This window comes from Amphiura filiformis, chromosome 2 (genome assembly GCF_039555335.1).
Source record: "Amphiura filiformis chromosome 2, Afil_fr2py, whole genome shotgun sequence".
NCBI classification, from domain to species: domain Eukaryota; kingdom Metazoa; phylum Echinodermata; class Ophiuroidea; order Amphilepidida; family Amphiuridae; genus Amphiura; species Amphiura filiformis.
The window spans coordinates 83,743,664-83,759,134 of record NC_092629.1 but is presented as its reverse complement, the minus strand read 5'-3'; the positions used below and the strand labels follow the sequence as shown (position 1 = coordinate 83,759,134).

The 15,471-nt window shown below is 39.0% G+C and overlaps 1 protein-coding gene across 1 annotated transcript in view; it reads right to left on the bottom strand.

The window, feature by feature from the left end:
• LOC140172031 (uncharacterized) overlaps positions 1-15,260 on the bottom strand; it is a 38,728-nt gene extending 23,468 nt beyond the window's left edge. Inside the window, exon 1 of the mRNA XM_072195381.1 lies at positions 13,750-15,260. Coding sequence (XP_072051482.1) covers positions 13,750-15,260 — 1,511 coding nt within the window. The remainder of the gene's footprint in view (positions 1-13,749) is intronic.
• Between the last annotated feature and the right edge of the window lie 211 nt (positions 15,261-15,471).

Here is a 15,471-nt window from a genome sequence, read left to right as displayed (position 1 = left end):
CTCTTTCTCGAAAACCGGATTTTAAAATGGCTGTAATAAAGATATAATTGCTTTGTTTGGTGGGCAATAGAAGATATAAACTGGCCTCAAAAAGAAACTTATAATTTTTCACAAGGTCATATCTTAAAATCCAGTCCATAAAAAAATTAACAAAAATTGCACACAGTATTACTTTAATACTTTACTCTAAATACTGGTCAGTAACCAAACAGTTGTCCAACTGACGCAACAGCAAAATGCACTGACATGGAACAGCTTCCTGGACCACATTCACAGTCCAATAACTGGCACCCAACACAAGAAATCTGTGAGTAAATGGAATACTGTGGAACAAGACCTGTTTCTTAAAGAAAGTGTGTGAAAAGCATAAGCAGCCCCGTCCCACACTATTCCACTTACTCTTTTGAAATAATCACTTGTGTAAAGAACTTGTACGCATTCTCACAGATTTCATTTGCTGGGTTCCAATTATTCGCCTGTGAATGTGGTCCTGGAAGCTGTTCCGTGTCAGTGCATTTTACTGTTTTGCAGTTGGACAACTGCTTGGTTACTGACATGTGTTTAGAGTAGAGTATTGAAGTATTTATTCTATCATTCCACCTGCCAAATCTGTGAAGCTGCATTCAATATATGTCAAATTTTTATGTCAGACATCTCAAGACAATCTGTATATCTTTCGTGAGTCAGTAATATTTTTCTTACAGGTTCTTACACAGCCGTGACGTTAGTATTTATATTAAAATATTTGACACCAACTCCCGACACACCCAAATAAATATTTAACCCGTGCGGTTTATGCAGACCCCTCAGATTAGTCTTGACACTTCGTGAAGAAATATTCCATATTAAATGTCAAGTCTGTACTATACTAATCAAGGAAGGTATACGGAATATATTATTGTACCAACCCTTAAGTCAACAATAGTAAGTATACGTAATTAATATTTTAGACGAAGAAACGGCAAAACAATGTCAAATAACAATGAAAGATAACAAATCATAACGAAGACTTACTTAATTAACTCATTATAGCCTATATTTCTACCTGAAGTACAATACTACCAATTACGTTTGAAGTAACAATGTGAACACGCCCTCGTAAATGTTGACAATTCTGGGAATTGGCTAATTTGATTATCGGGTAAAAATCCCACGAACAGCGATTTTCACCGCATTGTCTGCAAACCATGAAGGAATGGCTATTCGAACCAAGCTACCTTAACTTAAAGCCATATTATAACATTTGCTGAGGAAGACGCCCTTAATATTTTTCAAAATTCTGTTTTTTACATAATTATAATGTACGTTATTAAACTAACATACCCTGCAAAAATCAAGACTCTAGTTAAGTCACAATCCGAGATTTTGAATAAAACGTAGGAACCGTCGCGACGCGTCGTTAAATTAGTCGAACGCGTACTCGATGTTCATAACACAGTACGTACATCGGCGCTGGTAGTAAATTCCAATTTTATTTGCTGTACCTCACTTGTTCAGCTTAGAATTAAAAGGGGATATATCTGACAGTAAAAGCTAACATTTTATGGAAAAGAAATACTAATCTATTTTTATGGAAATGATAAAATATGGCTTTAACTTATCTTAACGTAATGGATTTATAACTCGCGCATACCATCAAAACAAGATGTTCAAGGCGCAATACAAAAGGAGTTTAAGAAAAAGGTATAAACTTAAAAAGGTATAAAGATATACAATGATGAAGACCAATACACCAAAGCAAAAGTATACTAAGGGCCTATATTCAGGTACTATTCAGGTACTTGAGATGGCGATATTTCAATACCTTAAAGATTATTGTTAGAGCCAATGGGGAATAACTTTATATCCTACCTCCGAATAAGGTAGTGGTTAACATTTGTATCACTACCATGAGCGTAAATGGTGGATCTACGAATTTTCTAGTCACTTGGGTGTAAACATTTGGTTCAAATGGGTTTCACATCACATACAAAAAATTATTGTCAGCAACTTTAGCAGGAGAGGGTTGCTTATCACTACTCTATCGTTTGATCGTTAGTAACCCCTTGGAAAATAACACTTTCATTATTATATCAATTTTTGGAGATTGTATGGTCAAGGTTGTAGACGTATGACGGGTCAAAATAGATAAATCGGCAGTACTTGGCAAATCATGTCGCACACATTGAATTATATTTTTACGCATGCTTTAACTCGCATTGTGAATTTCTTTTGTACAAGCAAACAACAACCAAACTGCACCCGCAAAAATGATTTTTTTTTGCTTGGAATAATTCCTTTTGAAAACCACACGAGTTTGTTTGAGGGATGGTCAAAATATTGTGTCACAAATGAAATGTTCTTGATATTTAATGTTGCTCGTTCTTAATCAAACGTGTATTCATTTGGCTCGCACTTTGAGTTTTTAAAATACCATCAAAATATTATTAGATTTATATAATTTACTTCGAGGACTGTTATATATCAAAAATTTGAAAAATATCAAATTTTTATAATTTGTCATAAAATTTGTATTATATTGTGATTTTCAAAAATGAAAATTATTTGATATCAGAAAGACATGCTTCGTATTCAGAATGCAATTCGATAGGTATGAGGTGCTCTCATGTCCCACAAAAAATACTGTTGAAACGCAATAAACGCTCGTTTTAGATCCCTTAATCAAATATTATTTCATTAATGCCTTTCCAGCATACTTGTCGGGCACTTTTAAGTTAGAATGTAACCTATTAGATTGAAACATAATGTAAACTGCACCTCATTACCCCTGGATCGTTTTTCTAATAGTGTCGTCATGTATTATAGGGATTTAGGAAAGGGGCATTGCAGAAAATAAGCTCAATGTAAAGTATCCTACTTGTGACTTGTGAAGTTTCATTTGAAATTCGTTGAATTTTGCATATTAAATAAAAGCATCAAGAACTGACAAAAGATTTGGTTTGAAAATGCGACATGTACTTTACAATACGACAGCAAGTATTATCTTATATCCAATTGTCTTTTAGCATATTCAATAAACCTTAGTAACGTAAGTTACCTACAGACAACCCATGGGCATTATTGAAATTGATGTAAAAGTAAAAGTTCACAAGATTTGATCTTCCTAATGAAACTTAAAAGGACTAGCTTTGATATATGAATAATAATAAATAGTTTGGGGATACTTTATTTTTGCCGATATTTCAATTCCAAATACTACTACTACTTCTTCTTCTTCTTCTTCTTCTTCTTTTTCTTCTTCTTTATACTTGGTACAATGATGGCCCATGACCCCTAGAAATTTCCTAAGGTAGTCTCGATCCCAGAGGTCAAAGGTCGCGGGCCCCAGGGGCCCAAATGTAAAAATACAAAATATGTTTCGCATCAAATAAAGTAGCCTCATGGCCCTGAGTTGGTACACTGATAGCCCTATGAGTACTCTATATTTACAGGTATATATGAGCCCCATATGTCTTATAATACGGGCCCCATGGCCTCAAATGTTAAAATAAGGGTCAACAGATTGACAAGGCTGGTCCTAAAACTACAAGGGCATTAGGGCTTATATGTGGCACATGTATGAGCCTTTACTTGTAAATGTGCCTGTTACCCATTTCGGCCCCAGATGGTTAAGGCTAGGGGCCACAGATGCCCAAATGTAAAAACAAAGGGCCAGCCTTTTCTCAGCAAATAAAGTAGCTACATGGCTAAAATCTGGTTGTTGTGTGTATATGAACCACATTATGTCACATTATATGGGCCCCAGGGCCCAAACGCTAAAACATATGTAGGGCCGGCCGTTATTCAGTAAATAAAGCAGCTACAATGCCCCACGTATACTGATAGCCCTTTTAACATTAAACACATTACGAGGTGTCAGAATGTGTGTTAAGTGTGTCGGGGTGGGTGGGGGTGTAGGCTGGAAATCACAGGCATAGATATTTGTGTTTGCTCAAACACAACAGTGCCATCTAGTTCTGCTTCTTCTTCTTCTTCTTCTTCCATTTCTTCTTCATTTCTTTCGTCATCATTACTTTTCTACATCTTCATCTTCCTGAACCAACAAGTCTTACAGCAATCACATCTTACATAAAACATCGGTTTACAATACCTGTAAAGCTCGTTCAAAAGATCAACAACAGCCATGGGTGACATCTCAGCTGCCATCGGCATAAAATCCACAATATCACCGTAATAGATGGTAACTGCCTTATAATTCTCAGCCAGTACAGCCTTGCCTTCTCTCAACTGCTTCACAACACTTTTCGGTAACATCTGATACAGGAGTCTCTCACTCAGCTTTTTCTCATTTTGTAAATCGTTTTTTCTATCCGTAAGTTGTTGCGCGTAATGCCCGATAGTAGTAACAAGTTCATGTGACTGTTTACTGAAATAAACAGCAAGTATAAAACTACCGCATACTACTACAATGCTAACTGTACCGTGTACTGATGCGCTTACTTGCGCTTCATCGATGACTTTTTGTGCATCTTCTCTTATTACATTGGAGGACCAATTGTGAATTTGAGCAATTGATTGGATGACAACAGAGATGTTCCAAAACCATTGAAAAGACTTGTCGCGAGCAGTTAATTTACCGTACTTTTCACATGCATCGACGTTGTCGATAATATCAGATGTCATATTTGAAAGATCCTGCATCAAGGACTCATGAGCGTTTATTAAGTTATAATATTCTTCTGCTAATAACGTGTAATAATCAAATGCTTGCTCCAATAAGATTTCTCCTTGTGCAGATACCTTGACAAACCAATCCAGATCGGTTTTACACAGTTTACACGAACTGTAATGTACACTTCCAAGAGCCCGCATTATACCGAACAAATCTGAACTATGTAACAGATTGTTTCGCGCGACAAGTTTAGACCAGATGTCGTGTTGATCATTCTCTACGATCTCCCGAATACCGGTAACCATCAATGCCTGATTAACTGCAGTATAAAACAATACGTTATGCCTCACAGACGTGTTTCCACTATTATTTGTCACCTGCAATCGATGACGTTTAATCTTCTCCTGCAAATCACTCTTCGTCGCCAACTTGCCGACATTTTGTGAATAAATTCCTTCTGCAGGCCAGACATCCAAAGCACTCAGCGCTATATTACTGTTAACATGCCCGATATACAACTGCTCTAAGACCCCTGGGTTGTTTCTTTGCGATCCCAAATACATAGCACTTAGACCGCGTTCAATTTGTAACGCGACTATCAGGTCCCCGATCCGTTGATTGGCATAGGCATGTTCTTGTATAGCCTTTGCTGCTTTCAGACGGTCAACAGTTTCTTTTAACGACAACACGGAGAATGCTACAAGCACAATCATTGGGATCACCTGGAATATAAGAATTTTCATACAGCGGTGTATATCTTTGCACCTACCACTGCCAGAAGTGATATCGGCGATAATTTCACGTACAAGACGATTGTCTTCTTCATTATAAGTCGCGGAAGACGCTGATACCACGCTTATAGCATCAAAACTATCCGATGCTGTGTCAAGCTGCTTGACATGATCAACCGAATCTCCCCGTTTATTTTCAACACTCTTATTGTTAGTGTCAAATTTTGACATTATCTTTCTAGCTGTGTCTTTGGATGCCATTGTTAAGAGCGATACTAATATACGTACGTCCTGATCAACACGCTGGTGTTTTTGAAATGAGATTTGTTTTCTTTTGGAGCAAAAAACTCGAATGTAAGACTTCTCAAGAGAATCTATTTAGATAATTGTACCATACCCTTCATTTTTAACAATAGTAACGATAATGAGTCATAACGAAGACTTGATTAACTAAATATAGCTTATTATTATCTGTCTGGAGTAAATACAATACTACCAATTACCTTAATGATATTAATGATGTTATTAACCCAGGTTTGTTGTCTCGAATGGTTTGCACGGACGACCAAAGTTGTGTAACAGTAATCGTTGTCCTATGAGCCATTTTTGTAACATGAACTACAAAGAGGAAGAAGGGGTTGTTGCAAGTCCCTCTCCTACATGTTTCTATATCAAACGACATTATATCGAGGGCTTGGAGCCAGAACTAGCTATGTCCATTTGTTTTCACAATTATATGTTACTCATTTCGGTAACAAATGGACGGTTAATTCTGACTTTGGAATATAAGCATGGTCACTTGCGTCTAACTAACTGTTCATTATACCATGCATATCCCCAAAGTCACTTGCATTTATTATGGAGGGCATAATTAACCGTACATTTTGTTGCCGAAATGAGTAACATGTAATTGAGAAAACAAATGGACATAGCTAGTTCTGGCTCTAATTATTTGTTATAGCTCTCCTCTATCCACTGATACCATAAGTAATAAGTACATACATTCCTTACCATGCTTACAGAATGTCCAGAATATTGCTTTGACGTAAAAATGTGAACATGCCCTGTCAAATTTTGGAAATTCTATGTATATGCTAATTTTATTTTCAGGTCAAATCCCACGAACAGTAATTTTTACCGCATTCTCTGCTAAACATGTAAGGAGTGCCTATTTAAAATACCAGGAGTGGAGTCAATATTCTTCAGAATAATTTCTTAAGATAAAAATAGAAACCTATGACTGGGTTCAACCCACCCTCAATCCAAATAGCTTGCTCTATCTGCGGATAAGTTGGTTTGGGTAACATTTTTTTTCATTACCATGAGCGCAAATGATGGATATGCGCATTTACTTAGTCATTTGAGTGTAAACAAAAGCGCTTTAATATGCCTGACGAAAATTTTCAAGGACTTGGTTGCACAACCATCACCCTCTTCGCAGAACGAGGGTAAAAAAACCTGATTTTAGTCATTTAACAGGTCTACATTGGTCATTTCAAAATGCTTTTTAGGGCCATTTTATGAGTAGAATTAGTCCATTTTGACCCGCCCTGCGTTTAAGATTAACGACGCTCATTACTCAAAGGACTTTTTGTGGATTTCATTGACACATCAACAGATCAAAAGTCGGTCCTTTGCGGTGTCATACAAAACATTTATTGTGCAATATATTAATTAAATAATTAATATTAGCGTTTGTTAAAAATAATGATTTTTATCTACAATGCAAGTCAAAGACCATTCATCCAATTTAATTTGTTTTATTTTGTTGTCTGTATAATGCTTCTTCATTTGTTTAAGTTACGTCAGCACAAGCATTGGCTTCTATTTGAGTACACATAAAAATGTTACTTAAAAACATTTTTCTGGCAACCATATTGGATGTCACATTGTCGGTTATCTTGAATTTTAATTATGAAAATAATTTTAGATTGGCAGGAATGTGCTCATTGTCACTCATCATCATCATCAGTCGGCTGCGGAGCAGGCGACTACAAGCTTTCTCCAACTAATGCGATCTTGGGCAAGCGAAACAATTTTGTTTGGCTGCAGCATCCCTTCAGTATCTCACAGGAGGTGCTGGACATACTGTAAGTACAGTGTGCGCGGCCGTCCCGGTTTCCTCTTCCCATGTGGTGGAATATAAAGCGCATATTCTTTCACAGGCTCGCCATCTTCAAGACGCAGTATATGGCCGAGAAATTTGAGTTGATGAATCTTGACTCTGGTAACCAGTGGAGTGGTGTTGGTCAGGTTGTAGATGGTTTCGTTTGGAATCCGATCCACACGCTTGATGTTTAACATGACTCTGTAGCAAGATGTTGCAAATGCATTGATCTTGTTTTCCATGTCCTTGGTATTTACCCATGACTCGCACCCGTACAGAAAGACAGTAACACACGTTGTCTGAAACAGCTTGATTTTTGTTTCGATTGGCAGGGACGGGCTTCTCCAAAGGCGTTCCAGTTTCCAGAAAGCTGCCCAGGCTAGTGCTTTTCTTCTTTTAGGTCTCCAACACTAGAGCCCATCTTGGAACCCAAATACCTGAAGTCTGTGACATGGTTGATGGTACTACCATAGACTTCAAGTGCTGGTTGGGCGTTACAGTTTGCAGTCATATATTCTGTCTTAGGTGCGCTGATTTCAAGGCCTAGATCTGCTGCTGCAGTTGCACTCCTAGTAAGCTGTGACTGGGCCCGGTCTATGGAAAATTCCAGCAGGGCAATATCATCAGCAAAATCCAGGTCATTCAGCATCTTGGCTGGATACCTGCTTGATCGACGTGGGTAGGTAACAATTCCAGCGTCAATTCCAGAAGTTGATTTCATCAGAAGGTAGTCTACCAGGATAATAAACAGGAATGGTGCCAACACCATCACCCTGAAGCACTCCAGTTGTTACTTGGAAAGGCTCTGAGATACTGCCATCTACCATAACGGCACTATTGGAGTCTTTGTAGAGCACCTGGATGGCATTGACCACAACCTTTGGTATTCCATAATGCCGCAGCACTGAAAACATGACGGACCTGTTGATGGAGTCGAAGGCTTTTTTGAAGTCCACAAAAGTGACTCTTAAGGGAAGTTGGTACTCCTTGAAGCCTTCCATGATCCTCTTCAAGATGTTTATTTGCTGAGCACAGCTGCGACCAGATCTAAAGCCAGCCTGGTTGCTTCTCAGTAAAGGATCAATGTGGGGTCGGATCCTGTTCAGAAGGATCTTGTTGTACACTTTTGCGGCAATGGACATAAGCGAAATACCACGGTAGTTTGTCATGAGAGAGAGAGGTCACCTTTCTTTGGTAGAGGAATGATTACATTCGTAACCCATTGACGTGGTGGTGTCAGCGTTGAGAATACTTCCATACAGAATTCGAGAATCATATCAATCATGCTATCCCTCCTCCCTGAAGTGCTTCTGCAGTTATAGCACAGTCCAATCCTGCTGCCTTGTTGGTCTTCATGGCTGCTACTGCTTTGACTACTTCTTCACGAGTTGGGGGCTCAGTGATAATAGGAAGATCTTCAACAGCTGGTGCAGGAAGTTCTGAAGCTGCTGTGCCACTGTCGTTGTTAAGGAGTGAGCTAAAATATTCCTTCCATTCCTCAAGCAGTTCATGGTCACTGGTTGGAGCTGATCCATCTCTCTTTTTGACTTTCACCCCTTTTCTTGAGTTATTCCCAGAAAGCGAGTGTATAATTTTCCAGGTGGTGGTATAATTCCCCATCTCGTCGGCCAGCTTCAGGTCTTCCATCTGCTTATTGAGGGTAGCAAGCTCATCAGATTTATAGGAGTTGTTAAGGCTGGTGTTCAAGTTCCTCCATCTTTCTCTAGATTGACGAGACTTTGAAATGGAGTACCGCTTTTTTGCCTCATCCCTTTCAAGTTTAAGTCTGATGGTTGCATCTGATACCCAACTTGGTAGTCCGCATGGCTCTTGCTTTCCAATAACTTTCTCGGCAACTTCACGGACCGCTGTCTCGAAGGTCTCATACCTGTCAGAGATGGGTGTGGTGTCATCAATGCTCAAGACCTGGAATCTGTTTGATAGCTCCAGCTGAAATTCCTCCTTTGTATCAGGATCTTGCAACTTCTTCCAGTTGAATTTTGGTCTCTTGCAAGGTTTTCCTTTGCTAGTTCGCAGACTGGCAGCTAGACAGATGCTCACAATACGATGATCGGAGTCCACTTCTACCGAGTTGTATGCTCGACAGTTGCGGAGAGAATTTACCCACTTGCTGTTTATTAGTATGTGATCTAGCTGTGCATGGGTTGATCCAGCTGGATGGGTCCAAGTCCAGAGACGGTTCCTGGGTTGCGGGAATCTCATCTGGGCCGGTCTGAGATTGTACTCCTGGCAGGTGTTGATCAGACGCTCACCATTGTCATTTGTTGAATCATGGTAGCAATGTGGACCAATGACCCAAGGATGGGAAAGATGACTGTCTGTTCCTATTCTGGCATTAAAATCGCCGAGGATGAGATGGATGTTGTGTCTTTTCATACCATCCAGGTGGTCAGATAGAGATGAATAGAATTCCTCCTTGTCAGAAGATGTTGCGCACTCAGTGGGTGCATATACAACAGTGATGCTGAGCTGAGGGTTGCCATGGAATGTTACAAATAGTATCCTCTCGGAAACAGCTTCAACACTCTTAAGACATCTGTGAATGTGCTTGGACATGACCAGACCAACTCCTCCGTGCCTTTGCTTGGTAGCAGAACTGAATGATAAAACCCAGTTCCTATCATCTGACCAAAGTTCATCGGTTGGGCTTGGTGTAATGAGACGATGTTCTTGAATTCCGGCAATGTCAATACCTGCATCAGCACAGCCCATGAATAGCTGATGCATTTTCCTTGTTGATTTACAGTACGGACATTATAAGTAGATATTACAAGAGGTTTGAAGGTAGACAGGCGACAATAATCAGGGCCAACAGTTCGTGATGGTGTGCCGAGTTCCCGCTGGTCCGTCATGAAGTCAACAGTAGACTGCCGCTCATCTACCCTCGGTATTTTCGAAGATTTGCTTGTAGTTTTCGTAATCATGAATTTTGCTGGGAATTATTTTGGTCCAGTAACCAGCAGCTTTACGGGTGATCAGCCCTGTTTCAGCTTATTTCTGGACACACAGCAGCCGAGATCTACCAATATGTAGTAGTTCGCCCCCGATCTGGAACATGTTGGCCAGTGTTGGAAGGTTGACCAATGATGACATGTTCAACACCAGCCTAATGACCGTTGAGAAGTAAATCTTCCTCTTCCGCTCTTTGGCCCATGATGAAGATTTAAAGCCATTGGGATAGGCTACTCCAATATGGGCAAATTTTTTGGAGACTCTGAGCTGCCCAGTAATCAGAGTCCCCCTCTTGGCCTCGTTGATGTAGTCCAAAGGAGAGCGAAGCAATACGTTTGGCATCAACTTGGATGCAGGAGCTGCCGGAAGGTGTTGAATTTAATTCACCAGACCGCCTTAGGGGCTCCACTCCGGATTTTTGTAAGGTTTACTCCCTAGCCTTTGCCTCTCCCGAGGCGCTCACAAGGCAGTGAGGTTCATCCACATTTCTACACAAAACTCTATGATTGGGACAGGAAGAAAGAAAAGATGAAGAGGAAGAGGTAAGAATAGACACAACACAAGCTGGCACCCACACTAGCTTTTACCCGACAAAAGGAAATGGACGATGATGTCCGTCTGTGGACAACCTTTTAGTCCACAGTCCGGATTTAATTGACAGCATCGCCCATTTCCTGATGCCCGTGTGTGTTTACGCTGTCACCTTCACCTCCGCCAGTGTGAAATGATTTATGTACCCATCAGTACTGGAATTCAGCGCCTTTACCCTAGTATGTGGAATAAGAACTCCCATCCTCTACGAAACTTAGGACGGAAGCTCCAATCCAAAAACAACACCAGACAATAAAACAAGCTACCAAGCCAACTAATTTGGCTCACCTTTCCTAACCAGCTGTGTTGCGAAAGGAAGTTTCAAGGTAGAGAAGGTAGACAGATAGAAGGATGAAAAGTAGAAAAGGATGAAATATAGAGTAGTGTAGGTAGGAGCATCCAAAAGGGACAAAATATAGTACCCATTTGGAGAAAATTCAGCATAGATGGAAAGAATTGGCAAAAAGTGCCAAAATGCTGGTAAAAGGTAATTTTCAGCTCCTCGACACTGGGATAAGGTGTCTTCCTTTATTGTCACTAGACGTTCATTTGTTAGCTTTCAGAGGATTTGCACGATATCAATCAATGCATTTCAGCTCAAGAGACAACAATATGGCAAAAATTGTAGCCATTTTAAAGGGCAGATCTATTGCAAAAACAAGTTTATCTCCATTCGAAGAGAATAATTATAACATTACAAGTTGACACTCGTTGCAATTTTTTATGCGTATTTCTCCTGAAAAAAGAGAAATTGTGTGGGTAAAGTTCGGGGTTGTACGTGTTCTTCCCCCGTTTGAAGCGAAATTAATTTACAAGGCAGCGGGCTGATGACGTAAGTAAATGAAGCGGACACTATCATGCTCTCATTTACTTGTGTGATACAATCACAATCACTTTGACAAGTTTGACATTAGCAACAATGAGTTGTACTATTATTTACCATAACAATGCTGCATAACAATATGCAGACTATTGTTCTCATTTGGGAAACAAAGCCTAACACAGTATTGTTACTGTGGGTTTGCATTGTAATATTTCATTCAACTGAAACTATAGTACCTATAGTATTGCAATATCGCACAGGGAAATCAGATACATGAGTTTGTGGACTTAACACGGTTTATATACTAGTCTGAGATTGATCACGCTGAAATTCTAAGCTCAAAATATTTTTTAATTTTTTAGTCCAAATATTTCTCATGATATTGATGAATTGTAATATCACAATTTACTAATATATAAAAAAAAGCGGCTGATTTTATCCATATGTTTAAAAACCATTAAATTTGTAATAATTAATTCAGAGTTTTTTTCTGACAACACCAACAGTATACGTTCTGTGCATTGAGAATGTTTATAGTCCCTTCTCTCAAAGCAGGCACATCTCAACTTTTTTCTAGGTCAAATCTGTCTCGTTCGAAGGAACTCATCGCTTAAGTTGGTTTTTGCGGAATATCAATTTTAAACGTCTTATTTTCTCAAAAAAGGAGTCATTTTCATTGTCCACATAATATTGGCTTGCCAATGATATTGATGTTGTTCGAGCAATATATATGACCTTTAACATTAACCCCGCCCTTTATAGCGGCAGTGAAAAAAATGCTTCAGATACTTTTTTGGTTCAAGTGGGTTTCACATCACATAAAAACAATTATTTTTAGCAACTAGGGGAGGGGTGCTTATCACTTCTTTATCTTTTTACCATCTTATAGTATCCTCGGAGCATAGCCTGGAAAATAACACTTACATAGTTCGTCAGCCGTATCACATACTGACGTATTTGCAAAATACGCATTTCGAGAAAATCGAACTTGAAAATCTAGCGATTTTCATTTGCTGCATAATCTTGATTAAAATATTATTGTCGATTAAAACCAGGTTAACAGTAATGCAAATAATACCATATTTTCAATATAATTCACTTATCACTATCAGAGCATAATTTATTCTGCAAAAAAATCAATATTAAATAAAATACGTCACTATGTGAAAAAGACTAATGTCAATTTCGCCGTTCAAATGACAAATACGTCGTGCAAATACGTCAGTATGTGAAACAGTTGCGCAAAATAATACGTCAGTATGTGAAAAGGACAAAACAGCAATTTTGCCGTGCAATGATAGAGTCGCGCAAATACGTTGCGCAAATACGTCAGTATGTGAAAGGGCAAATTCTTCAAATTGCAGATACGATACACTGACCTTGCGCAGTATAGGTGATCGGCAAATACGTCGTTATGTAATGCAGATATTTCAAGGTTTTGTAAATACGTCATAATTAAATTTATTAATATCTTACTAATTAAGCCACTTTGAGGCATGGTGTTTGGTGAATATGTAGAGTAGAACATAACAAACTAATATACTAATTTTCTCAAAAATGTTAAAAATGTCGAATACGTCAGTATGTAATACGGTCGACGAGTTATATTGCTTGCAGAACCGATTTTAATATCAATTTGGGAGATTGTAGCGTCAAGTTTGCAGACGTATGAAGATAACTTAGTATAGTCAGTTGCAATGCTTGAATGTACTTATTTATATATCTGCACTTCTTCTTCTTCTTCTTCTTCTTCTTTTTCGTCATAGAAATATTCGTCTTCAACATTTATTTCGTCATCATCATCTTCTTCGTTATCGTCTTCTCTTTCTCTGTTTTCTTCTCAATCTTCTTATTCCCGAACCAACAAGTCTTACATCAATCACTTCTTACATGAAATATCGGTTTACAATACCTGTAAAGCTCGTTCAAAAGATCAACAACATCCATGGGTGTCATCTGAGCTGCCATCATCGTAAAATCAACAATATCACTGTAATAAATGGTAACTGCCTGATAATTCTCAGCCAATACAGACCTGCCTTCTCTCAACTGCTTCACAACACTTCTCGGTAACATCTGATACAGGAGTCTCTCACTCAGCTTTTTCTCATTTTGTAAATCGTTTTTTCTATCCGTAAGCTGTTGCGCGTAACGCCCGATAGTAGTAACAAGTTCATGTGACTGTTTACTGAAATAAGCACCAAGTATAAAACTACCTAATACTACTACAATGGTCACTGCACCATGTACTGAAGCGCTTACTTGCGCTTCATCGATGACCTTCTGTGCCTCTTCTCCTATTACATTGGAGGTCCCGTTGCGAATTTCAGCAATTGATTGGATGACAACAGTGATGTTCCAAAACCATTGAAAAGACTTGCCGCGAGCAGTTAGTTTACCGTACTTTTCACACGCATCAACGTTGTGGATAATATCAGATGTCATATTTGAAAGTCCCTGCATCCAGGACTCATGAGCGTTTAGTAAGTTATAATATTCTTCTGCTAATGACGTGCAATAATCAAATGCTTGTTCCAATAACAGTTCTCCTTGTGCAGATACCTTAACAAACCAATCAAGATCGGTTTCAGACAGTTTACACGAGCTGTAATGAACACTTCCGAGAGCCCGCATTATACCGAACAAATCCGAACTATGTAACAGATTGTTTCGCGCTACAAGTTTAGACCAGATGTGGTGTTGATCATTTTCTACGATCTCGAGAATCCCAGTAACCATCAATGCCTGATTAACTGCAGTATAAAACAATACGTTATGTCTCACAGACGTGTTCCCACTGTTTTTTGTCACCTGCCATCGATGAAATTTTATCATTTCCTGCAAATCACTCTTCGTCGCCAACTTGCCGACATTTTGTGAATAAATTCCTTCTGCAGGCCAGACATCCAAAGCACTCAGCGCTATATTACTGTTAACATGCCCGATATACAACTGCTCTAAGACTTCAGGGTTGCTTCTTTGCGATCCCAAATACATGGCGCTTAGACCGCGTTCGACTTGTAACGCGACTATCAGGTCCCCAATCCGTTGATTGGCATAGGCATGTTCTTGTATCGCCTTTGCTGCTTTTAGACGGTTAACCGTTTCTATTAACGACAACACGGAGAATGCTACAAGCGCAATCAACGGGATCACTTGGAATATTAGAATCTTCATAAAGCGGTGTATATCTTTGCACCTACCATTGTCAGAGGTGATATCGGCGATAATTTCACGTATAAGACGCTTGTCTTCATCATAAGTCGAGGAAGACGATGATACCATGCTAATAGCATCAAAACGAACCGGTGCTTTGTCAAGCTGCTTAACAACATTGATCGTTTGCCTACGTTTATTTTCAACACATTTGTTGCTGGTGGCACGCTTTGACATTGTATTTATATCTGTGTCTTTGGATGCCATTGTTTGGAACGTCCTGATCAACTCGATACTATTTTAAAATGACAATTTCTTTGCGTACCCTTGTGTATTTACACCTGTTTATCCTTTTGTATGCAGATAACACATTTATTCTAATTATTTTCAATTTGCGCAATGATTATGACCCTTGTCGGTACTTCATGGGAAAAATCTTTGATTGAAACCCGGAGACGTAAAATATAATTTCGTTTTG